The sequence below is a fragment of the Netta rufina genome (genome assembly GCF_964035555.1).
Source record: "Netta rufina genome assembly, chromosome: 2".
In the NCBI taxonomy this organism is placed as follows: Eukaryota; Metazoa; Chordata; class Aves; order Anseriformes; family Anatidae; genus Netta; species Netta rufina.
In genome coordinates, this window is record NC_140124.1 from 117,362,631 (window position 1) to 117,389,478 (window position 26,848).

General features: G+C 41.7%; 1 protein-coding gene across 2 annotated transcripts in view; it reads left to right on the forward strand.

The window, feature by feature from the left end:
* The window catches only part of ZNF521 (zinc finger protein 521), a 231,568-nt gene that overhangs the window by 70,424 nt on the left and 134,296 nt on the right, over nucleotides 1–26,848 (forward strand). For both annotated transcript variants that reach the window (XM_084281400.1, XM_084281399.1), the window contains exon 4: nucleotides 23,032–26,384. In XM_084281400.1, the coding sequence (XP_084137526.1) occupies nucleotides 23,032–26,384 (3,353 nt within the window). The remainder of the gene's footprint in view (nucleotides 1–23,031; nucleotides 26,385–26,848) is intronic.

The window sequence follows — 26,848 nt, forward strand, 5'->3', positions numbered from 1 at the left end:
AAAGTCATTAAGCTATGTTCGTTAGTTAAATGAAAGCTTTTTCAGTATCTTAAATAGAGAAGAATGGTTTTTGATTTAGCCTGTATTTCAGTGGTTTTGCTTTGTCTCTTCTGCAGTTTGGAAAGAGGAAACACATTTCTCAAAACAATGAGGTCAACACCCCTGAAGTTCAGGTTCTGAACATCACAAGGGTTAAAAATAAAACCAGAGGCATGCAGAAGATTTAGCGTTTAGGAACTCTTCATTTATCTTTGCTGAACATGAAGGTTGCAATCTTCTGTTTAATCCAAAGCTTGGTGAGAAGCATGTGGTAGGAGGTGACTTGAGATTGGATCCTGCAGTTTGATTTTGGGGACAATTTATGTAAATGTAATACTGTGCTGATGATGTGAATGTCATGTACTGTAGATGGAGAAAACTGACAATATAGGAAAGTAAATGCATTTTTTCACTTGTGTAGGGAACTCTGGTGGTCTTCATGACAGTGAAGGTAACATAGTTGTGAGTAGGCTTCTGTGCCATTGTCTGGAGATTACTATTTTACAGAAAGACATATAGACACCAGAAATATTTCTTCTTATCCTATGTGTATTCTGAGCAAACTCAGAGTGACTTTCCCAGTCAGATTCAAGTCACTTTAAAGACGAACAGTAAATTTCATGTCTGAGAGCAACTGCAAGGCCCTCCCTAGCCAGCAGTGCAGCCTGCTGTAGTTTGTTGGGTGTTGTCACACCGACTGTTCCTGCTCCAGCTGGGTAGACTGCCGTCTCTGCTTCACTTGGAGACATTGTTTCTCTGCTTTTGGCAGGCTTTAACTGAGGAAGTAGATGTTCTGGAGGGAGTGAAGGATGGGAGGTAAATCTAAGGGGTGCCATTCAGGTGGGATTAAGCTGTCCCAGCTTTGGAACCAGATACTTCCAGAAAACAATTTAACTCATCCTTAAGGAGTAGAGATGGAGGGCCTGGTGAAGTGCCCAAACCTGTCTCCATTGGTTATAGCAGCAGCTCTGAGTCAACTGGCTTAGCTTTGGCACTTGACTTTTCTATGGATGTCGTTAGTGGCATTAAATTCCACCCTACCAGCCTAGCTCTTTTGTCAACCTGTGGAAGTGTGTCACAGGCACATTTTATTCTCTTGGCACAGCATTTTAGCTAAAAGAGGAAGCGTTGCAGCCTGTGTTATGCAAAGTTGTGCAGGAGATCTGTGGCTGAGCTCGGAAATAAGCTCAGGCCTCTTCTGTATCACTCGCAGCGTTACTGTCAGCTGGGGAAACAAATGCTCCAACCTGGGCAGCGGCCAGAGACAGGCACACCCTCAAGCTTCACGTGTAATTAAAATGGCTAAAATTTATGTCACTTTCCTCAAAACATTGTAAAAAAAAAAAAAAAGAGAGAGAAAAAAAAAGAGAAGACAACAGATAACAAGTAGCCATGATTGATTGTTTGTCTTTTCTGTATCTTATAGCATACAAAAATCAATGGCAGTGCTCTGCACATTGTAATTGCCTTGGCTGTGCCTCACCTACAGGATCACAGTTTAGTAACTACATAGAAAATGATTTTTTAGCCAAAATGAGAAAACTAGATGACACAGTTCATGAATTATGTCAGAAATTTGTAATTTGAATGTAAAACACCCCTATAATAATTCCTTCTGCTTTTTCTGTTCAGAAAGCAAGGTGCCTTCCTGTGCTATGATTGCTGACTTTCTTGTAGGAGAAGTGAAATCAGGAGAGTGTGCCTATTTCTCTCTGGACATGTAAAATGCTCCTAATCTCTCCCTTCCTTCAACTCATAAAAATCTCTCTTTTTTTTTTTTTTTTTTTTTTTTTTTCCCCGTAAAACTATTTTCATAATACAACTCATTAGAGAAGGTTTCCTTGTCCATTAAAACTGCACACTCGAAGCTACTGTATAATCATAAATAAAGTAGATAATGATGATGAGGCTGAGGTAGGTTAGCGTTTTTAGCTGATACCAAAGTTGTAAGTGTATTTTCTTGACTGTGCTAAATGACCATGATAATCAGTTTATTCTCAGTACTAGCATTACTAACCATTGCAAAGCTCTTCCTAAGTGAAAGGTGCTGGAGACTCGGGGGTCTGTGCTGTAAGGGAAGATGCGTGGTAGAGAACAAATTGAGTAAAATTGATGCTTTGTGTGATAGGACTTGCCAGGCTGGTAGCCTAAAACAAATGGTTCAAGAAAATGTTTGCGCAACTCACTAGTAGCAGTAGGGCATTTTGATGACACTTTTATCTTATTATTTATTCTAAGTATTTGCAACTGTCATTTTTAAATAGATCATTCTGTGTTTCTCACTGTAGTGTAAATTCTTCCCCTTTGAACAATCAACTCTGATTTGGCTGTGGGTTTTTTGTTGTTTTTATTATTATTATTGTCATTATCATTTGGTTGTTTTTTTTTGTTTCTTGTTTTCAGTTGAAGTCTGAAAGCATTTTTCGATTCTGAGGAAAAAATAGAGCGAAGAGTAGGAGATATATAATTTATTGATTTTTTTTCAATAAATATAGAAAACCTTGTGCAATGAATGCATAATTTTTATGAATTGGAATCTTAAATCATAAATAAAATGTTAATTTGTAGACATGTGTAGTTGTGAAGCAGATGGAAAAATAGAAATATGCCGGAAAAGTAGGTATTTGCTGAAGCTAATGAAGTTAATTGGTCTCATTTGGCTATACTATTTTCCCAAACCCCCCAAAGACTGGGCTTTTTAATTCTTTAATTAAAAATGAGTAAGGTATGCTAATATTATAACCTTTATTTTTTTTTTTCAAGCTTTTTGTATACATATATCTTATTAATAGAACCACCTTTAGCAGTCCGGTATTAGCAGGCACATTAGTAATCTGAAAGTTCTAGGGAAGGTGCCAATATTATGAAATAATAATTAAAAAATTAGCAAACCATGAGTTAATGTATGCTTTTTAAACCCTAATCATTAATTCCTTTTCCTGTTTCTGCATGATTACAAAGAAAGGATCTGCCTTTCCCCAATTTAGGGAATGTAAATTAAAGTACACAGAACAGTTTAGGTGTGGAAAACTTTAATTAATAGAAATATTTAAATTAATTTTGATTAGCTGGGTTGCAGGCTAAATTTGTAGTGAAATACTGGAAGCCCATAAATTGCAATACCTGCAAATTGATACACCACAACGTGAGCTCCCTTAAACTCTTGGGTTTATTTTGTTGCTGCTGTTGTTTAAGATGTGCGGAAAATATTTTAAACTAGATGTTCTCCACTTTTTCATATGGGCATTTGCAAAAACCCTCAACTGCAACGCTTTGAGGTGGCACCTTGGCCAGCAGCACATCGCTGGGAGTGCGGCAGCATTCTGCAGAGCGCCCTGGGACATCCACCGCGGCGGCTGAGTCGGCGCTGCTGCTGCCTCCGTCTCGGTTCCCTATGAAGTTTTCGGTATTTGGATGATTGAGTTTGAGCAACTACTTACGGTTTCAAAGGATTTGGATAATGTTACACTGTAGGGTTGGAAATCTCTTTGAATACTGTGTTGCAAAGGGACAAAGACATAGTTTCAACGCATTTATTAGGCCCCTGCTGTAGGAGCGAGGAACAATAAACCATCTTTTTTAAGTTAAGAGATCTTGGAACAGGCCGCTCCAATAAATCCTGGGTTTAAGAAGTGAGGTACGTGCTGCAGTGCTGAAGTTGTTTATTCATCTGGAATGTATTAGGATCTTGATTAATAAGAAGACATCTGCAATTTTACATAAGAAACAGAGCGGGCAGTTTGGCAGTTGCAAATGGAAATTGGGAGAGAAGAGCCAAACCTATACAAAGTCATTGTCTAGTCCTCATTGCCACTGATGTTGATAATAACAATTATTATAGTGGTTAAAAATATATATTGCTAAAACGGTTCAGTATGAAAGGCTCAGCAGCCATTTTTACAAGAACCACACATCTTTAAAAACTGGTAGCTTTCCTGACAGCTCTGTAAAATGAAAAGAGGTCTTTGTGTGCTTGATCTGATCTCACAGGTCTCACACTGATGGCTGACAGAAGTAACTCATTTGAAGTCAAAGAATTTACACAGATATAAGACCAATGTAAGGTAGTATCAAGAAATAGCCTCTATCTCTCCAAAACACAAGAACATAATCTTCTGTAGAGAAGTAGTATGCCAATCAGAAAGATATCTTTCATAGGAATAATATTGTATCTTAAATTTAAGGATTAAACCATTAAACAAACAAATGGGGCAAAAACTTTGTAAAGTCCAAAAAAAAAGAAGCTGCTGTAAAACACGTTAAGTCAGGGTGATAGCTGAGTGAAAGTCAGTAAGTTTGGGGGGGGGATTTGTATTCTTAAATGGAGCATTTAACTGCGCAAGTACATAATTTGGTGGAGAAAATAAAACTGTTGTCAGCAGAGCTTCAGACAAATTGGTTCCAAGTTAGAAATTGATTGGGAGGGCCAACAAGCAAAGCATTAGTGGATTAATTTCAGGAAGTCACATGCACTGTTAGTAATCCATAAAAGGGTGAATTCTGAACAATTGCAAGTCTCCCTCCAAAAAAATGTTGATAATGTGACTGAAATAATAGATCAGCACTTCTTTCAGCAGAAAAGGGCAAATTAATTCTTGCCAAAATGTTTGGAAATACAGGAAATAATCAGTATTTCATGCTGAAAACTTGAACAAAGCAGTTTGGCCTTCTTGGCACTGAGAATTTTTAGTCAACCTGTAGGGTGATGGCGAAAAGATGAGAGGAACTACAGAGACACGTCTAGAAAGTTTTCTTAAGTCAGCTATAAAGCGAGACTTCAGTACATTCATAAAGTGGAGAGTACATAGGAATTGTTCTGATCATTTTGCAAGCCATCTATCTCCCTTTCATGACTCCATAAATATTTGTGGCAACTCTTAATAAGGAAATGTAGGATTAGCGAAACAATGCGTGTTGGTTAGCCTTCAAGGCAGTTACATCTGGAAATGAGGAGCTGTGCCATATGATCAAGGAGCTCTTTACAGACCATCTGCAAGTACTTCTTGGGCCTGTGACAGGGCCATTAAGTGCATTTTAAGAAGTTGATCTGACTACACCTGAGCACACTGAGACTTGACATCTGACTACATAGGGAGCCACTGTGGAGCTTATTTTAGCTGAACTGTAGGAGATGTAGGATTTGGCCATCAGTATCACCAGAAATGTTTTAGTGTCTGTATTTCCTCTGTGGTACTGCTGGGCCTGCTGAGAGACCACCTCTTTCAGTGTAGCAGTGCCACGGTTGCACCCTGTCAGATGCCTCTAGCCAGACAGCTAACAGGGACAGAGCTGGGAAGAGTGAGGTTCCAACCAGGATTATGCACCTTTGGGGATCATCTGCATGCTCTTATATCTACTTATCGTACCACCTTTTCTGGAGGAGAGACTTGAAAATAGGGGTTTATCTATTTTTTAACTAGAATTAGTTATACATGTAATTTACACCTCAGGGTCTTTGAGGGAATTTGTAGGAGAAGGTAAATCTCTCTTTTTTTTAGATATGCCTTTATATATGTGTAAAAATATATAATACGTTATTTTTCATATATGTGCCATCTTTCCAAGTATTCACTTCAAAATGCAGTTTGTATATGCAAGTTAGTGGTTAGGTGTTCATATTCGGTTAAAAAATAAGTGCCATAAAGAGAGTTATTAGTATAAAATAAAATCACAGAGTGCTTTGGATGAAAATACTTATCTAGGGGAAGTTAAAGATATTTCTAAGATACAAAGACTTTTTTAACATAACTTACCAAAGAGCAGGAACTGTCATGGTAGCATATAAATAGGGCAGATGGAGATAGCCCCTCGAGGCTATGGGACTTGAGTTAATAAACCTTGAAAAGTTATCATAATTTTCATTTTGTATTTTCCTCATGAACCCAAGTAATATAGCTCATTTGTTTTGAATATTACCACTGGACTCCCAGGCAATAAGTTTGATTTTCTTAAACCCTTCTTCAAACCTGATCCAGACCAAAGCTAAAATACTGGTCCCATTAAAGTTAATAGCAAAATTCCATTGGCTTCAGTGGAGCCAGGATTTAGTCTGAGACTGTGGATTTTAGTATATTGCAGTATTTGGTAACACAAGTCAAAGGAAACAGCCTAGTGTTCATAAGGTTCGCCAACTGTTTTTCTTCTAGCCCTTCTTTGTATCTGTTGTATGTGCCTGATAGTATTTCATTGACATAAACAACTTGCTAAAAGTTCTCCCAGGGTGTTCAGTGCATCACAAGTATATCATGCTTACCACACACAGAATATTAGTTTTTGGATAAGCAACTAAATACTAGACGGGGAAGAGGAGGAATGTAGTTAAGCTTATTACACTTGAGTACTAAATTCTTCACCGAATATAAGTAGGCACTCATGGGCAAGTTAAGTTGGCATCACAGATTCTTTTTACCTCACATAAGATAATCTGAACCAATTCAAACCACCTCTTCAGCAGAACACATTTTTTAGGTTGTGAAGAAAATCTGCAAATTAAAGTATTTCAGCGGCAGTAATTTTATATCTAATAGAGAAAGAGATCTGGAAGTTTTCTATGGAAATAAAGCAGTCCAATGTGGGGATGGTAATCCTGTACTAAAGTAGCAGACATCAGAGCCAAGGAACAAAAGCCAAACGTTTAAGTAGAAAAAGCAGGGAGAGTGCAACCTTTCTGCAGCCATCCCTCTTCTTAAGTAGCAGACATGGTATCGTACCACTGTGTTCTAAAATCCAAGCTCATGACTGAATAAAGCCAAGAAAACAGAGCCTGCTGTAATAAAAACACATGTAAAATTCCTGGAAATGTTTCCTGTTACAGGCTGCCTGCTTAGTATAGACTGCCTGCACACTGATACAGAGTCAGCGATTGTTTGCTCTGATATTGTTCATATCCCTTTTTGCCAGGAAGATGAAGATCAGACCGGAAGGTTATCGGTCACCTTTGCAGCCATGTTAGGATCAGAAAGCATAAAAAAAAATAATTGTCTTGATTGCATTTCAGATTGTTTTGGTTGGGTTTATGCCCATGGGTTTATGCCCATGACATGAAAAGCCACAAAATAGGCTTTTTTTTTTTTCTTTTTTTTTTTTTTTTTTTTTTTTTTCTTCCATGGTAAAAGCCAGAGCTTTTACTTTGGAGTTGATACAGCATGGTCCAAAAAATGTCCTGCAAGCCAGATCCAGTCCACAGCATGATTCTGCCTGGATTACCAATTTTTTGAAGTGACCCGGTGTTGAGACTATAGCTCTGCAGGAACAGCTGTTACTGGCTCCTTGTGATGGTCAGGATGCTCCTAGTGCACCCTTCGCTCCCCAGCTCATAGCTTCTCAAGCTGTCACCATGTCCGTGTTGGAAGTGAAGGCTCCTGTCCCATGACTCAGGAGCCCAGGGAAGTACCCCAAACCTGGTATCAGTCCTACAGCGTTTAAATGGTTATACCATCTTGGCAATTGGGTAATACCTTATTCCAAGATGAGCGTTTGCTTTTTTCCACAAGGGAGTCTTCCGTTGCATCTCCTTCTCAGTCCTTATGTGGGATATGGGGGGCCAGGGGAGCTACAAGTTGCAGTTCCATTGCACAACATGTGATATTTTTATTTGGTCTTCTCTGAGCAGTGCTTGCTGACAGGAGGTCTGCAGTATATTTGCAGGCACGTAACGCATGTTGTAAGTAGACGCGTTTTAGAGGGGTGAAACTGGTTGTAGCACAACACGTACAAGACTGAGGAAAACAGGGAAGAACACTTAGGTGGTGTGTGTTGAGAGGCTGCCGACTTAATGGGCATGAAATAAGACAGGAAGCTGTCTTGGATGCAGAGACACATTTTCAGGCTAGTACAGGATACAAGTCAAGAGTATTATTGACCAACTTCATAATGTTCCTTCCCCAGCAAGAAGGGCCCTAGTTCCACATCCCAGTGAAGAATTTCCAGCTTATGTGAACAGTTTGCTTATTTATCTTGGACGTAGCCCATACTGCAGTCATCTGGGCTAGACTACTGTAATGTGCTCCTAATTGTTTCCCTTGAAATTGATCTTCAGCCTCTTTGGGATGGAAAGCTGATATCTGAAAAAAATAGAGCCCAATGCATGTAGCTGTTCAAATTTTAATCCCCCCGTTCTTGGGTAAGAGCCTCGCACTCCATGTCCCTGCCTGGCAGTTGCTCGCAGTTGGCCGTACAGTCGGCTTTTTCTCCCTCGGCTGAGTCAGGCGCAGGCCGAAGGCGAGTCTTTCTTGTCCTCCGTTGTGGAGCTCCCTGCCAGAGCCCCTTGCTGGCTGCCTTTAAGGCAAGCTGCAAGCCCTGTTTATTTCAGTTGGCCTATCCATGACTGTTTTATGGGCTCCCTACCTTTGTTTTTGCATCTGCTACCCTTTTGTTTTTCTCTTTCCTCTAACTAGTCAGGAATTGAGTCTTTTGGGGCTGGCAGGTCCCTTTTGAATTCTGTGTGTATAGCATATTGTAACATGCTATTAGATTTTGCTTTCCACTTTTACTGTTTTGCATTTGGCTCTTTATGCTGCTTGGCTTGCTTTAGAAAAGATCAAATAAATATATAATCGTGTCAAGTCTTATTTTGTCTAAGAGGGTTAAATCCCGTATCCAAATATAGAAGAGTGTGTTTACGGTGAAACTTAGTACTCGGAGAATTAGAAAGCAAGCTCCAATTAGAAAGCAAGCTGATGCCATGCCGTTTGCAATGCCATGTTTTCTTTAGAAGAAAACTTCCACTGTAATTAGCAGGAAAGTGCAGCCTAACGGGCAGTGCATTGCCCAACACAGAGCCCGCTGTTCAGTCTTAGGAATAGATCATGCTTTTATATGCTCCTCTGGAGACTGACGGTACTGTGAAGTCCAGTATCAGCAAAACAGAAGTCAAAACATGCGCACGGTCAGGAAATCTTGTACAATAGATGATAAATAGTGATTTGGTTCATTGGCCACTTCAGGAGGAAGTGTGTAAATGTAATCGTGGAATACAATGGCCTCTGCTTCCACTGTCGAATGCTAGGAATACAGTGTCTGTTATCCATCCCGCATCGAAGGACTTAACTATTGCATACACATATGAAGCCATGTAGATTATGTTGCTATTTGCGCTATGCAGGCTACCGAGGGACCAACAAAAGTTCAGGTCTTTGTTCTAGAAACTGCCTAGGAATCAGCAAAAAGACGTGCTTTACCTCATGCTGAGATAAGCCTGATAACGTCGACCAGGGGAATGAAACAAACAAATAGGAGGAAGAGGAAGTAGCAATGAAGTGCGGTGCAAGAAGCGAGGGTCTGAGTTCCAATATTGTCATCTGAAAATGGTTTATGGGCACTAAAACAGAGGAGTGAACCCAGGGGTAAGGTCATGCCACCGTGCTGAGCATTGGGAATCCAGGAAGTTACATATCATCCATCTGAGGAAGTTCCAGTTGTAAAATATTATCAAAGCCCAAGACATTTAGGGCAGCTTGGTCCTGCAAAACAATAAAATTATTAATCACTCGACTAATCCACATTAATCAGTACAGCTTAGTAGCAAAATTATTAATCAGCTTGATGATCTGAGCAATCTTGCAAAGAAATGAGCCTACTTGGAATTTTAAAAGTGAGAAAAGATGGAGTGTAAAGCACAACGACTGGAAAAAATGCAAAAGCTCCTCAAACCCAACATTATCTCTCACCTCACTGTTTCTTTTTCATCCATCTCTGATAAGACCGAAAACTTGTATGCAGGCTAGTATTCAGAGCATAACTTATTCATTTTCTGTATGTGAGAAAAATGAATCTCTGCTTCCCACACAAAAACACACAGAGGAAAATAAAGGTAGAAGTGAGAGAAAAAAGGGACAGTGAGTATTTGTCTCTTAATTGTGAGGCTGGTTGTTGTTAGGCTTTTAAGTTTAAAACATTTAAATCCAGTACAGAGACAGCAGACAACACCCCATACAGAACTTAAAATGCAATCAATACATTTAAGGCACATAGAAAGATGGAGCAAGGGTCTTTGAGACCTCAAGAACTTTCAGGTGATGGGAGTGAATAACCTGGGCTGTACAGCGCGGCTGTCCCACTGAAGCGAAGAAAAATGAAGCAGAGGTTAGTAAACAAAGATCGGCCAGTGTGCTTCAGTTCTGGAAGTGATAAATAATAATAGTCTGTGGCAGCTGAGTGCCTCACTGACAAGAACAAGATGACAGTAACTAACTTGTCCCAGATGAAGAACAAAATCTATTTTTTGTAGATACAAGGATGGCTAATTGAAAACTTGTGAGCATCAACAATTGAGGAATACAGGGAAGGGTCTTTTTTGTTAGCAGTTGACGGTCTTTCCACTGGCTCAGAACACGTCCTGGCTTTACAGTCCCTCTAAGGGGTGGAAGGCTCGGCATCTTCAAACATCGGTGTCTTTTGTGGCTCAGCAGAGGGGGAACGTTGAGAAGCCAAGGAAAGGGTTCTGCCTCTGAAAGGCCACCGCTTTCTGGAGCAGGTTGATGACACAGGCTATTGAGTCCTTACAGAGAATTGTTTGTCTTCTGGTTTTAGATGGCTTTAATTCCTCCAAATTGCTCCTTGAATAATAGGAAAAAGGCAATTTGAATTTCAGTGACAGATTGGACATAACAGGTTGCAACTATTAGGTCTAATTTTACCATACTGAGAAATAAAATTGCCTAAACATAAACATCGATCACTGATGCAGTAAATTAATTTGTACAGAAAAAGTAGTTTAACTGCAGTGCACATTAAACATAGAAAATTTTCAAAATTACAGCTCTCTGAATTAATTTGTACACTTGTTTACTTGTTAAAAGCAAAGCGTAACTACTTTTTCTTTTTTTTCCCTCCTCATGACTTCAAATTGTGAAAAGCAACTACAGGTTGCCCAAAAAAGAACAGATACAACTCTGCAGTTGTGGATGAAACTGAAGTTCTTTTTTTGTTGTTGTTGTCGTCTCTGAACACAGTAATAGAATTACTAAAGATCTCTTTGAAATACTGTTTCATTCTACAAGCAAATTCAGCATTTTAATAGGCTTGAATTATGTTTTGTTAAGAATTGGTGGTGTGAAGTAATTAAAAAATGTTACGATTCGGTTCAGCAATGAGTTTACATTCAAGTGTGTCCTCAGGCTTATTTAAACTGGTGAAATCTTCCAAAGTGTTTCATAAAAAATGTCGTATGTATCTTATTCCTTCTCCAACAATCTCTTTTCAGAAAATCTGCACATACTACTATCCCAAATTTTAATACGGTGTCTAGAGACTTAACATAGATGCTGGCCAACTTTTCTTCGTTCTGTCAACTGCCATTTATAATATGCTTACTGTTTTATAAAATGAAAAAGCACAAACTTTTCTTATTTTAAGATTTTTAAGCCTCAGCTATAATGTTAGCATTCATATACAATCACAAATGTATATATAAGCTGTATAAAGGTTGCCCGAGTCACAGCAGAACAAGATCTGCCCAATGTGGCTTATTTTGATGGTATCTGGTGTCTACTGTTTTCAAGGACAGTGGTTCGATTCAAACACAATTCTGATAAGTGGCAGGTTTTCATGTCTTTAATGCCCTGACAAGGGCATCACTCTCAAGAGAGGGAGGTGAAACCATTTGGATGAGAATTTCTTTCCCTCTCTTTTGTGCTGACACACCACGATAATGGACAATTAATAGCGAACCTTCTCTGCAGGGAAAGTCTAGGGTTATCACTAATACAAAAGTGCTCATGAAGTGTTTGGACGCAAAGGGGAGAGAGGAAAAATAAGCATAAAAAAGTACAAAGCAGGAGCAGTGCAAAGCTTAATGTTCAATTACATGTTTTTTCACCTGAAATTTTGGTGAATGGCTTGTCAGTAGCAGCAACTGCAACTTTTGAGACCTGGTTCACTGCTCTTGACACCAAGTGAAGGACAAGAGGTATCTTGCCATTTACATGTTTGCTCATGGTGAGGAGGCTGCTTTGTGCTTCCTGGAGGTACCAGCTTCTGCACCTTACCTTCTGATCCCAAAACAAGCTTTCAGGATGCTCTTCAGGCTCACTTTCAGCCTCATTGCTCCCATTTATACAGAATGGGGATTACTTTCCTTTCCTGGCCCTCGGTATGCACACTTCCCCTTGCTCTGGGGGAAGGCTGGTTTATGAACAGAGAGCCTGTGCAGCCCACAGTTTCTACTTTGCTGTGCAATCCCAGCAACTCTCAGATGCTCCCAGAGCAGTCAGCGCCCCTAAGGTCACCTGGAGAAGGAGTCGGTGGAGGTCAACAGGTCAACAGGCAGACTGCCTTGGGGATTATTACAGTGGCTGCTTGTGCTCTGTACCTCTGCACCAGATTTAGCAACTGAAGCTGGGATCGTGTGCCTCTGTTGTCCAAGTAAACAGAGCAACATCAGACAATGTTACCTGAAGTTAGACAAACCAAAGATTAGTCCAAACTGAGTGTGGAACAGGTTAACTGATCTTTCTTTACCCTAAGCTTTCATTTGTCCCTAGCAGCACTGAGCTGTCAATATAGTGTACAGCTACTGATAAGTATGGGTTCTCCTCAGCCTGGAGAGATCTGTCTGATAAGATAAGATGGCCTTAAAAAAGAGAGAGAGAGAAAGTACGTTAACTGCTTTGACTGCAAAATACCCCCTGGTAGCCAGAGATAAGACACCTTGAGCTGCTCAGAAGACCTTAGACAGGATGTAAATGAAGCCAATAGAAAAAAAAAAAAAATCATTTCAAATACAGCCTCTATTCTGCTCTACTCTTATTTCCAGCCCTGACAGCAGAAGGCTTAATTTACTGTATTTCACACCAGGCTTCTTTTCTACACTAAGAAAGCTACAAAGGGTTGTTTTAGATACAGGCTTTAACAAAGCAGAGATCTCTTTATTTCTGGAGAGGCCTCTATTTCAGACAGTTAATCACGAGCTTCAGCAGGCTTTGGTGAATGGAAATTACACAGAGGAGAAGGAGAATGCTGCCTTTTGCAAAGAATCTCCCCATCTGTTTTATAAATAAATCACCTAAATAAGTCTGTATTAACATTAAAGAACTGAATGGAGCAAATATAATTTTAAATGCAACTCTTACCTTGCAAAATTTTGCATACATGGACTAGGGACCTGCAAGGCAGGTGGTAGGTGTGAAGTTTCCAGGTGACAGTTTTATAGTAGCGTTTGGTCTTCTGACCATTCAGATGAACGGGGAAATTCAGTACGTCCCATGTAAAGGCTGGAGCACCTGTAAATCAGTGGATTACACACACACCTACCTGTACCTATCCCATGATGAGAAGGGGCTGTATTGCCTTGCACTGCATTTTGACTACAGTGACAAGGCACCAGAGACAGCCTGCCCCAAGGGGACTGTGCTGCGTAAATGTGGCTGCAAGCGTTTGTGTGCCATTCTGAGCACTGGCTTAGTTTAAAAACCAAGGTTATCTTTGCTCAGGGACATCACTTTTAACAGATGTGCAGCACACCTGCACTAACAGTCAGATCTAAAAAAAGGGAGTCTAAAATGTGATGCTAGGTGAGCTATAAGAAGCTAAATAGAAATTGCTATCCAAAACGCACCTCTCTGGGTTTACCTAGGTGTGGTAGGTAGCTCTTTTTTTTTCATCAAAAGTTTCTCAGGTATCTGTGGTTTGGCAATCTCTGCAAACCACTGTAGCATGAGCATTTGGGTATCCATCCCCTTTAATCAGCGTGCTGCACAGAGGGCATCGTACGAAGCCCAGGGCCCAGCAGGCACGTAGAGCAGAAAGTGCTGCATTCCCGGCTTCCCTACACAGGGGCCGGGTAGTTCAAGTGCTGAATGGCACAAGGCCTAGATTCATTCCCTCAGCATCCCAAGGGGATTCAAAGCCACGTTTCCTGCCTCTAAGCAGAAGGTCCTCGGATCTGCAGGGGTCTCTTCCCATGGAAGCTGGGCTTGCCGGAGCAAAGACTGCTGTATTCATAGGTCTGGGAGGAGCACATCTGAGAAGGGACTGTTCACCTACTGCGAAGGACACTCAGTTAGTCCAGGGGTTCTGGCAGTCTGGACCTTGTGCTTAGGTTTATTTTTGTTTTCATCCAGTGACTCTTTAATGTATAAAGAGCCCAGTCCTCCCCTCTCCCAGCTGAGTGCCCAAGCTGCGAGGTTGCAGACCTTTTCCCGGTTCCCCCCGGGGCCCCATGAATCCTGCTTTCTTTGCTTCTTAGGCTCCTGGAGACACCTAAGTCCCTTTGCAGATCTAGGTCCAGGAATTTTCACCTGTGTAAATAAGACCGCCACCACGTCTCTGTCATTTGAAGAAATAAGCAGGGCTGTGTTTATTTACTGTATTTAATCCTAGCACACTGTAAAATAGCGCTGATATGTTTTCGAAAGCGTTAACTGACTGCATGGCTTTCACTTACTCCTCGTTCCGTTTTGCTTTCCATTTCCTGTAAAAGGCTTTGCGATATCTTTCCCCGGGTTTCTTTCAGAGGCACTTATTTACCCCTTTCTATCTCCCCACCATCTATTCCTTTTTTTTCTTTTTTTTTTCTTTTTTTTTTTCTTTCTTTTTTTTTTTTTGTTTCCCATACGTTGCCTTCCTTTTCTTTGTCCTAGTTCAGCCCCCATCCAAAATGCATCTTGCTGGTGGATTTCTGGTCTCGAGGCAATGAAGCAAGGAATTGGGGTGGTTGAAATAGAGACACAGGTGGGAGGGACAGGCACATGTGAGGAAAAGAGGCAAGGCGGCTGAGTGTGAGGTACACCCCCAGCAGTCCCTGCAGGCCTTCATGATTAAACTCTAGATTAAGGGAAAGAAGGGCAATATTCAAATGAGAACCCAAGGTGGTGCTTGGCATCTCACGGGTTTCTGCCTGCAAATGCTGCTCAGGGGCTCCATCTTTTGTCTGAGCCTCCAGCTACAGAGGTTTTGACAGCCTGCCCTCCTCCCCGCGGGGCTGGGGGCTGGGTGAGAAGGGGGACTTGGAAGGCAGCTTTGAAGTGGGGTCTTGGTCAGCTTTTAGGGTCTGAGCCTCCGGAGTGTTTGGTTTGGGGAAGGGAAGAAAGAAAATTACGCTTCACTGACTTTGGACGCGCTCCTTCTATTGCAACCTGTGAAAGAAGGCAGCAGCCAACTCATTTTAATACCTGTATGCCACTGGAAACATACCCTTATGACTAGGACTGTGGTGCAGGGGCTGCTGTCCCTGAGGTTTCCGTACACTTCTGCAGCTTTTGGAAGGAGCTGCTCTTAGGGGAAGACTGGAGGGAGAGTTTCTGGTCCTATCGTGGTGCTGTCTGGGGGAGCACGACCCACTGACAGCAGAACGAATGCATGGGGAATTCCTGGCGTCCGGCGAGGAGCCTGAACTCTTGTCCCCTAGTCATGCATTCTTCTTAATAAGCTGCACAAACAGTGTTATCAGCACCGCAAATTATAATGATTATTTTCTACCAAAGAAGCGATTAACTGAAACACTACTTTTGGTGCACGACGTTCTTAATGTACAGGTTCTTAGGAGACCGCTATTATGTGCAAGTTTGCTAGAACGTTTCAATGGTTTTTTTTTTTTTTGCTCTGCCATTATCTTGATTCTCAATGTAATTATTCTCAGGGTGATTTTTTTCTGACCGTAGCTTCAGATGGAGCAAGCCTGGTGGTCTCTGACTCATACTGTACAAACAAACAAAAACAGCTCCTAAAAGCAACGGCAACTTAACAGCGGAAGAAATACGGTTGTAAATGTGTTTGTCACATTTAAGCAGTGGACAAACGAGCTAATTTGAATCGCTTAGTGCTTGTATAGTCACAACGAAACAACCCCTGTAAATTAATTGTGTGACATGTGATTCCCAATTATGTAAAGCAGTATAATAAGCTTTGAGGATGGTGACTGTCATTAGTTATATGTACAGGACTGTGGAAAATTACTTATTCTTTCTCTTTGCCTTGAGAGGCGCAGAATACTGGCTTCCTCAAACAAACCGAGGTTTGCTCTGTTTTCTTCTAGTTGCAAATTGTTTTTTGCGTATTATTTGAAAGGTGGAGCAGAATGTGAACTGCTTACATTTCCTTTCATTCGGCTGTAGAAGATGGAATTCAGCGGGCTCCGTCTGTTCAAATGAACTTTAAGCAACAATCTAGGAAAACGTTTATGCTCCTCTCTACACACGTAATAGTAATATGTCTTGTGAAGAAGACATAATGGAACTGGAGACATAGGTTACCTTAGGAGAGCAATATGGGAATGTTAACTACTTATCTAGGCATTAAAGGCGTTTTATAAAAGCAAGCAGTTTTTTTCCTGTGAGGTATTAAAGGGCCTTATTTGTTGTTTCTGGGAGCTGCCTTTCTTCTGGGTATGAAATTTAAAACAGGGAAACCTCCATACCAGCTGTCTCAGATTGGTTAATCGGGAACCCTTGTATGTTTTTCCCCCAGTAATCTAACTGTTAATGCATTTAATTGGTGCTCCCGAAGTAGTTTTGAAATATTGATAGATTTTAAAAACATCTGTAAATTATAAATAATTTTTAAAGTTCACGTTTCTCTTTTGAATGCCCATTACAGAGTATTAGTTTTCAAGCCATTTAATAAGTTATGAGACAAATGAGTGAGTTTAATGTGGGGTCACTGATGTGAAAAAAATGTGATGGTTATATTAAAGTTGCAGTTTTTCCAAAACTGTGTCTATTTCTATTGAAAACAAATGGAGAATGTTATGTAACAACATATATATTATTTAAAGTGACTTTAAAGGTGAGTACTATCTGCTAATTCCATTAAAAACTTCAAAACCATCATTTGTTTTAGGGACATATGTGCTAGGACATCACTAATCTTAATGCTTAAACACTGTCCTTTGATCTTGTTATTTAGATATATTCCACACACAGCATTATATTGTTTTATTTCAGTAATATCTAACCTCTTCATTTACTATTTGTTCACACCTGCATATTCCCTTTAGATTCCTTATCTCATTTTCAAGGTAGCCCTGCAGACAATTAGTGGCAGTAATAATATAAAATGTGTCCAGCACTAAAACCTGAAGCAGCCATTACAAGTAAACTATATGATATATAATAACCACTCCACTCAATTACCTACACAAAAATGCAAGGATTTAAAACTGTGGAGGTCTATCATCCATCCAGTTAACTGACCTACCTACCTCCTACTTAGTCCTTTCCTTACTTGCAGTTTGAATGCTGTCTTGTAGCTACTCATCTGGTAAACTGACAAGGCTGTAAGTTTGTATATGTTATCCATGCCTTTCCATGTGTGTGGTGTGTATGAGGGCACATGTATGCATACAGTGGTATATGAACAGGTCTTTGGCTGGTGGTGGTACAACAAGTAATACCTACACAACAGTTCAGTGAGTACATGTGCATACATATTCATCATCCGTATGCATGCGAAAGTATGTCTCAGACAAATTTACATTCTGCTGCTTGGTATACTTGGTTTGGCATTTTTAGTCTCTCTTCCCCTCCTGTGTACCCATTGTTATAAACTGTGTCCCTTGCTACTCAGTACTTCAGATGGGTCCAGCAGGATGGCGGTGTGACCAGTCTGCCATTGCCATTAACTGGGCAAAACGGCGAGAAGGTGTCAGCAGGACCCGGCGCCCGAGGGTGTCTGTCAGCTGAGCGGCTGTGCTTTCTCCTTGGTCGCATCCATCAGCTTAAGCTTTTTGCCAGCTCTGCATTTCAGGGGGGAGAAAGGATTTTTCTTGCAGGGATGGCTCAGACCTAGGGTTCTGTTTCCTCTGTTGCACAGATTACATTTGTAACCCGAGGCAAACCGCTCCAGCTTTTCTGTGTCCCAGTTACAGGAGCAGCAAAACAGGGAAAATAGAAAGCTACTTTTTATAGGATACCGAGAATATATATTTTTTGCATATTTGTAAACCTTCTTTATCAGAGGAATGTTCTATGTTATGGAGCACAAAGGTTTACCGATAGTTTCTTTAGGAATGCGGCCATTTGTCTAGTGGCAGCAAAAATGTGTGTAAAACATACAGAAAAACAAGGCATGATAAAGCAAGTGCCCTGAAGCATATTCCAGCCAAAGTGTGCATATGTCGTAAACCTTCCTGGTGACTAAATAAAGTTTTTCTGAAGCAGTACTGTTAATTCAGTCAGCAGCACCAGGGATAAGATCACTATTAAGACTTCACGACTACTGAGGTTGGCACATGAGTGGCTGGCCGCGAACTCCACAGAGGTGCTTTTGTGCTCTGATGCTCCCCCTTCTTCCCTCCCCCTTCCATGGGATAACTCCTTCTGGTATTACTTCACTTTTCTGTTAGTGAGCACTTTCCCCCATAAATATGACTGAACAGGTGTTACTCTGCTACTAACTGAGTTTCCAGCTGTCCTCCTCCAGCACAGACCAGGCAAAATCTGTTGTTTAGTCCTATTAGACAGACTAGAGAACTATCAAGCCTGAGATGGAGGTCTTCCTTGCAGGATATGGTAGTTTTGTTGCCAGAAGATGGTCAGGAAGGCCTGGCTGGCTAACAAAGACAGTCCTTCAGCTGCTGGGTGTAGTTCCAGTTTTGCATCCCCTTTGGCAGCAACACAGAGACTGCTGCAGTGTGGCCAGCCAGCAAAATTAGGAAATAAGGACCTCTTTTATTTACTCAGGCTGCTGAATCATGGGCATTCCTGTCTGCTTGGAGAAAAGTCAGGCAGCTCTACTTTCCACTGGAAGTCTCAGGAGTGCTTGGTACTTTCATCTCAGAGTGTTCACACACTTGTTTTAATGTGCTTTATGGAAATGGTGAAACTCAGCAAGTACAGTCGGTGGAGAAAAACATCTGCACTAACTATTCACACACATTTGCATCTTTAAATAGACTTTTAGGCCTTGTAGCCGATTTCCAGCAAAGATTTTTGGTTGTGAGTGCTAGGGCTTTCTTAGAGTCAGCGAGTGTGAAGTGACTGGTTCCAAAAATTAAAAATTTACATGGACATGTTAAGTGCATCACACTGAAACTCAGAATACTTGCCATAACACAGAAAAGGCATTTACGGTAAGTAGCACTCAGTGAGTACAGAAGAAAAAAGAATAAGTCAATACAGAAAATATGTTTTAAACCCCCATAAACACTGTGTGACATACCTGGAACTCTCTTCTGCCCCAGATAGACGTGTGCCACTGCTGGGGACTTGCATGCATGCATCTGAATTTCATCCAGAGTGTTTAAAAGCAGCTCGTTATAACATTTAAAATCAGCATTTGTAATGTTGACATAGCTCAGTGGGTAGGTGTCTGCAGATTTATATGCACATGGATGTATGCAGAGTAGCAGCGAGCTGTTTGTATTTCCTATTGGAGTGATTGGCAAAAAGGGATTTGAAGTCTTATCCCAGCCACAGGTCAGACTTCACCCCCAACACAAAGCAGGTCTGTGTGAAATATCCCTGGGCAGGCAGCAGTGGGGTCTGCACCCCGAGCCCAGTGCTCACATGTGGAGCTCCCTGGGAAGCCCGTAGCTGCTCACTGAATGCCAACAAATGTAGCATGGCCTCGGTACATGGCAGCCTGTGGCAACTGCCGACTGCCATTGAGAAATGGCCAGTTGCACCTTAGTTATCCGGCACTGCATCTTCATGAAGAAGCATGGGGAGACGGTAGGGTGGGCAATGCCACCGTTCAGGTCCTGCTGTAGCAGCGGCAGCTACCCTTAGTTGGGGTTTCCATCTCGATTGCTGTCCCCAGATCCATTTCTAGACAGCCCCTGAGCCCAGGCGTGAGTCCATCCCATGCAGGCTGGAGTCGGCACAGGGAAAACCAGCCTGCAACGAACCATCTCCCTCGGCAGCAGGGGCCTGCAGGCCCCGCTTCGGGAGCCCTTTGTGCGATGGTGCGCTGAGGCCCCCCTTCCGGAGCACGGCTGCCGGCTGGCTGGGCCCCCTCCACGCAGCCGTCCCAGGGGAAGCCACAGAGCCATGCAGGCTGCCCTGGTGTGCTCGGCCTCAGGAAGATCCTGTTGTCCTCCCTGCTGCCATGTGCAGGCTGCCCCGTCACACTCGGCCTCAGGAAGATCCTGTTGTCCTCTCCCCGCTGCCCTGCGCGGGGTTCCCCGAGCCTGACGGGAAGGAAGAGGTTCTCCGGTAGCTCGGAAAGGGCAGATTTGAAAAAAAAAAAAAAAAAAAAAAAAAAAAGACATTAGAAAGACATTAGATCAGACCTTTAAATGGTTTGCTCTTTTCCTTTTTGCAGTAAGAAAATTACCGTGCAGAATTATTATGGGCTTGGATTAAAAAAAAAAACAACAGCAGCATGATATGTAGAAACATTTGTGTTTGCTGGTTGGAAAGGAAGAACCAGGCTTGTGCTGGAGTAACCGTATTCCCTCTCCAGTGTTTTGTTGTGTTTTTTTGTTTTTGTTTTTGTTTTACCTCGTGCAAAAGCTAAAGGAGAGAACCCCAAGCAAACAAGGAGAATTGGATGGGGGAAAAGGGGCTCCCCTTGCTTCTCCTGTGGTCACGCTCAGTGCTTGATCCCGACCCCGCCGCCAGCCCGACGTCCCGCTGGGGTTCACAAGCCAGAGGGAATAGTTGTATAATAGGTAAAACCAAGCAGGCAGTGGCCACAAAAAGAAAGTGATTTACTACCATGTCAGTGATAGCACACTATTTATAACACTTAGTATATATTCCTCTAAACATTTATACAATAATATATCATTTCTGCATAGGATATACATTTTAATACTAAATTTGGTTACAAAATATGTTGCTTAGGCAGTTGCAGACTATTTTTCTTTGCTCAGGTTTTTGACATAAATTCCTGCTCATCTGCCAGCAGCATTTGTATGTCAGAAATACATTTGATTTTTAAAGAACAGAGCATCTTTCCACTTATGAGACCTGGCTGAAAATATTCATTTAAAATAAAATTTAACAATGTAATAATAGTTAACATCTTTTTCTGTAAGTAGGTTTTCCACTGCTTTGATCATTTCCAATTCTAAGAGTCAAACCCTGCAATTTGAAAGGGCAGTACACAGATTTACATCAAAAGTCTCCTATGAATATTGCAGTCATTAATGTAGCAACTTGAAAACTCAACTGTCTGCTATCACTTAGTATGTATGACAATGAGCAACTTCACTTCAGTACACTGCAAAGCCTTTTAGGGGATGGTAGTACTTTTGCCAGAGGAGAGGATTTTAATTTTATTTTATTTTTTCTTAAAAAAACAAACACTGTTTTCAGTTCAAAGACATGATGCCTAGGCTTGGGTTTGCTTTTTTTAATTTATTTAAATGAAAACCAGTAGTGCAGATTCATCAGGTAAGTGCAGATATATACTGGGGCATGGGTATGAGTGGGTGTCCGTGCGTGAGAAAGGTGTGTGTAATTTTTGACCCCCCCACCTCTTCAGGAGGTAAACAAGAGGATAAAAAACCACCCAGTGTTCAACTTACGCTGAAAAGCATTGTGTCAATGGGCAGGGATCCAGGAGTGGTGTTTGGTTGTTTTCTCAGAGTTTGATGGTTGCCATCTGGCATTGATAGGGAGATGGTGTTGTCATCAGTTTCTCGATGCAGGAAAGGAATGAATCCTCATCTGTTTCCTGTGGATAAGCAAGAGGTTGATCATCTAGTAAAATCTTGTTACCTTAAAGAAAGCAGGCTTGGAATTTGTTTACATAATATAGGCCAGCTCCAACTTTCATGCCAGTGTAATAAATTTCTTGAGGGAGGGCTGAGGTTGCAAAGAAACTGTTTTGCAAGAATATCTGAAGAAAGATGTTTTTCAAAAAGGTTTATCCTGTCTTTTTCTGTGCTATTACCGTAATCGATTTTAAATTTAAAAAGAAAAAAGCATGAAGCCTTGCCCCTGGAAAGGAATAAAAGGATTATTTGTGGTCTTTCAAGCATTCTTATGAGTGTAATCATTGGAGCAACATAGTTTACACTTAAAACAAAAGGTGTAAAAATTGTAGGGCACACCTGGTGAAAAAAAGTTATGACTTGCCCTGTCTAGAGATGAGGTAATATCATGGATAACTAGTTTAGTTTATTATCTGGCTAGCATTCCTGTTTTGTCTTTTCCTTGTTACTCATAAATCATTCAGCTTTTACCATAATCATTTATCATTTTTCCTGTTTCCAGTTTTTCACAAGTCGCTTTGTCTGTGATCACCTCACAGTACAGGTTCTGCTGGACTAAGGAAGTTCAGCTGGCTGAGGCTTTTGCAAAAAGGAAGAAGTGGTGGGCAACCTCTTGAACTTAGAAAAGAAAAAAAATGCTGTTCACTTCTGACCCTTGTGAAACTTTCTCATTTTCCTTGATCCTGGCTGTTAGTTCGTTAGTTTTGAACATTTAATGATCCAGCTACCAGCTTTCAGTAACTGAATTGTATAGTTATTGGAGAAATCTGGTAGCACTTTATTAGAGAAAACACTGCTGTTTATATTGTTGCCCTGTTCCTCCCCTATAATTTTTCATATTATTTAGAATAACACCCAAGTCTCTGTCAGTAATAGCCTTTAAAAGATTTCTGCGTTCAAAATCAACTTCAAGGGGAAAAAAAAACTGTGACAAAGCAGAGGGATTTTTTTTATTAAATATTAGGCGTGTGGGTTGACTGTATTAATTTTAAATCATTCCTGTAATATTTTCTCCCTTCCTTTGACTCTTCAGATGCTCACATAATATGCAAATCATTTTACAATGGATACAAAAGAAACATTAAATATATTAAAATCTGCATTTTAATAAAGGTGTCAGTGTATAATACATATCCTGCAACTGAGAAAGAATGATAAAAAAGCAATAAAAAGGTAATATAGGCACAGAACTATTTAATAACTTCTAATGTTTTACAGTCTGATAAAAATAAATGTGGTCTTGAAGCTGTTGGGTACAGGTGTAAGAAATATCTTACTCTGAGTTTAATGTTTTAGCTATTTAGGAGTAGCAGGTCTGCGTTGCTCATGTGCATTCGGTGTCTCCTTTGAGCTGTAGGGATTAATCTTGTGGGCACGTTTCTTTTTCATTTCAGATGGAGTGGATGTTGAGGATGACCCCACTTGCTCATGGCCAGCATCATCACCTTCGAGCAAGGACCAGACTTCCCCGAGCCATGGAGAAGGTTGTGATTTTGGTGAAGAGGAAGGAGGCCCAGGGTTGCCCTATCCATGCCAGTTCTGTGACAAGTCGTTCAGCCGCCTCAGCTACTTAAAGCACCACGAGCAAAGTCACAGCGACAAGCTCCCTTTTAAATGCACGTATTGCAGTCGTCTCTTCAAACATAAACGGAGCAGGGACCGCCACATAAAGCTTCACACGGGAGACAAGAAGTATCACTGCAGTGAGTGTGACGCAGCGTTCTCGAGGAGCGATCATCTTAAAATTCACTTAAAGACTCATACGTCCAACAAGCCATATAAATGTGCCATTTGTAGACGCGGATTCCTGTCATCCAGTTCGCTGCACGGTCACATGCAGGTTCACGAGAGAAACAAGGATGGCTCTCAGTCTGCTTCCCGGATGGAGGACTGGAAAATGAAAGACACTCAGAAATGCAGTCAGTGCGAGGAAGGCTTTGATTTTCCTGAAGATCTTCAGAAGCACATTGCAGAATGCCACCCTGAGTGTTCCCCTAACGAAGACCGGTCTGCTCTTCAGTGCGTTTACTGCCATGAACTCTTTGTAGAGGAAACATCTCTGGTCAATCACATGGAGCAGGCCCATAATGGTGAGAAGAAGAATTCGTGCAGCATTTGCTCTGAGAACTTTCACACCGTGGAAGAGCTGTACAGCCACATGGATAGTCACCAGCAGCCAGAGTCATGCAACCACAGCAACAGCCCGTCATTGGTGACTGTTGGCTACACCTCGGTCTCCAGCACCACTCCTGATTCCAATCTCTCGGTGGATAGTTCAACGATGGTGGAAGCAGCTCCCCCTATACCGAAAGGCCGCGGAAGGAAGAGGGCAGCTCAGCAAGTGCCAGATATCACTGGTCCTTCGAGTAAACAGCCAAAAGTTACCTACAGCTGCATTTATTGCAACAAACAGTTGTTTTCCAGCCTTGCAGTCCTGCAGATACACCTGAAAACTATGCATTTAGATAAACCCGAACAAGCCCACATCTGTCAGTATTGTTTGGAGGTGTTGCCATCTCTCTACAATCTGAACGAACATCTTAAGCAAGTCCATGAAGCTCCTGACCCAGGACTGATTGTTTCTACCATGCCTGCCATGGTGTACCAGTGCAACTTCTGCTCTGAAGTGTTCAATGACCTCAACACTCTTCAGGAACATATCCGATGTTCTCATGGATTTGCCAACCCTGCTGCTAAGGACAGTAATGCATTCTTTTGTCCCCATTGCTACATGGGATTTCTTACAGATTCTTCTCTGGAAGAGCATATTAGACAAGTCCATTGTGATCTTAGCAGTTCCCGTTTTGGTTCCCCTGTGCTCGGAACCCCAAAAGATCCAGTGGTGGAAGTGTATTCTTGTTCTTACTGTACAAATTCTCCAATATTTAATAGCGTTCTTAAGCTGAACAAGCATATCAAGGAGAACCATAAGAACATTCCTTTGGCACTGAATTACATCCATAATGGAAAAAAATCCAGAGCCATGAGTCCCTTATCTCCTGTAACCATTGAGCAGACCTCTTTAAAGATGATGCAGGCAGTTGGAGGTGCTCCTCCTCGTCCTGCAGGTGAATACATTTGTAATCAGTGTGGTGCTAAGTATACTTCCTTGGACGGTTTTCAGACTCATTTAAAAACACATCTCGACACCGTCCTGCCAAAACTGACCTGCCCTCAGTGCAACAAGGAATTTCCCAATCAAGAGTCCCTGCTGAAGCATGTTACCATTCATTTCATGATCACCTCAACCTACTACATCTGTGAAAGCTGTGACAAGCAGTTTACTTCTGTGGATGACTTGCAGAAACACCTGCTGGACATGCATACATTTGTATTCTTCCGCTGCACCTTGTGCCAAGAGGTTTTTGACTCCAAGGTCTCTATCCAGCTACACTTGGCTGTGAAGCACAGCAATGAAAAGAAGGTGTACAGATGTACGTCTTGCAACTGGGATTTCCGCAATGAGACTGACCTGCAGCTTCATGTTAAACACAACCACCTGGAGAACCAAGGCAAAGTGCACAAGTGCATCTTCTGCGGTGAGTCCTTTGGTACAGAGGTGGAGCTGCAGTGTCACATTACTACGCACAGCAAGAAGTACAACTGCAAATTCTGCAGCAAAGCTTTCCACGCTATCATCTTGCTGGAAAAGCACTTGAGGGAAAAGCATTGTGTTTTTGAAACAAAAACTCCAAACTGTGGGACGAATGGGGCAGCTGAGCAGGTTCAGAAAGAGGAAGTGGAGCTCCAGACCTTACTGACAAATAGCCAGGAGTCCCATAACAGCCACGATGGCAGTGAAGAAGATGTGGACACATCTGAGCCTATGTACGGCTGTGACATTTGTGGAGCAGCTTATACCATGGAGACTCTCCTGCAAAACCACCAGCTTCGAGACCACAACATTCGGCCTGGAGAAAGTGCCATAGTGAAGAAAAAGGCTGAACTCATCAAAGGGAATTACAAGTGTAATGTGTGTTCTCGAACATTCTTCTCTGAAAATGGGCTCCGAGAACACATGCAGACACACTTGGGACCAGTGAAACATTACATGTGCCCAATCTGCGGTGAGCGGTTTCCATCTCTTCTGACTCTTACTGAGCATAAAGTCACACACAGTAAGAGCCTGGACACTGGAAACTGCAGGATTTGCAAGATGCCCCTCCAGAGTGAGGAGGAATTTTTAGAGCATTGCCAAATGCACCCTGACTTGAGGAACTCCTTGACGGGGTTCCGCTGCGTGGTGTGCATGCAGACCGTGACCTCCACGCTGGAACTGAAAATCCACGGCACGTTCCACATGCAGAAAACTGGAAATGGTTCTGCCGTGCAGTCCACGGGGCGTGCGCAGCATCTCCAGAAACTGTACAAGTGTGCTTCCTGCCTGAAGGAATTCCGTTCGAAACAGGATTTAGTGAAACTTGACATCAACGGTCTGCCATATGGTCTGTGTGCTAGCTGTGTTAATCTCAGTAAAAGTGGTAGCCCAAGTGTCAACATCCCTTCAAGCAGTAACAGACAAGGCATGGGCCAAAATGAGAACTTGAGTTCCATTGAGAACAAAAGCAAGGCAGGGGGACTGAAGACTCGATGCTCTAGTTGCAATGTTAAATTTGAATCAGAAAGTGAACTCCAAAACCATATTCAGTCAATCCACAGAGAGCTTGTTCCAGACAGCAACAGCACACAGCTGAAAACACCACAAGTATCTCCAATGCCCAGAATCAGCCCCTCCCAAACTGAAGAGGTAACCCTTTTTTCTTTGCTCTTGACACTTTCCATCCTGTTGGAAAAAAAGCCCCCCTTTTCAAGCCGTCCTGTCACTTGTCATGAAATGCTTAGGTTGAACCATGTTCCATTCCTATCTGTAGCCACTAGCTAGTAATTACTTGCATCTTGGTATGCCTTACGTCTTGGATTGAGTTGCGCGGAATAGGACTAATTCCAGTCTCCCTAGGATATTGTCTTCTATATCACTGAGGAGACCTGTCTTCATGCCAGCACAACTGAGATCTGGGATCTTATCCTAGCTCTGCTAACGCATTGGAATCCCCAGCTAGGAGTTGTGCTTACTGCAGGGAGCATTAATGGCAGAGGAGTAGAATACAGTCAGCCAAAATCCTGGCATAAGGGGTGAATTTTTAAAAAATATTTGTGAACAACAAATTGAGGTGGATTTGCTTTTTTAGTTTTGGTTGTGGGTTTTCTTGA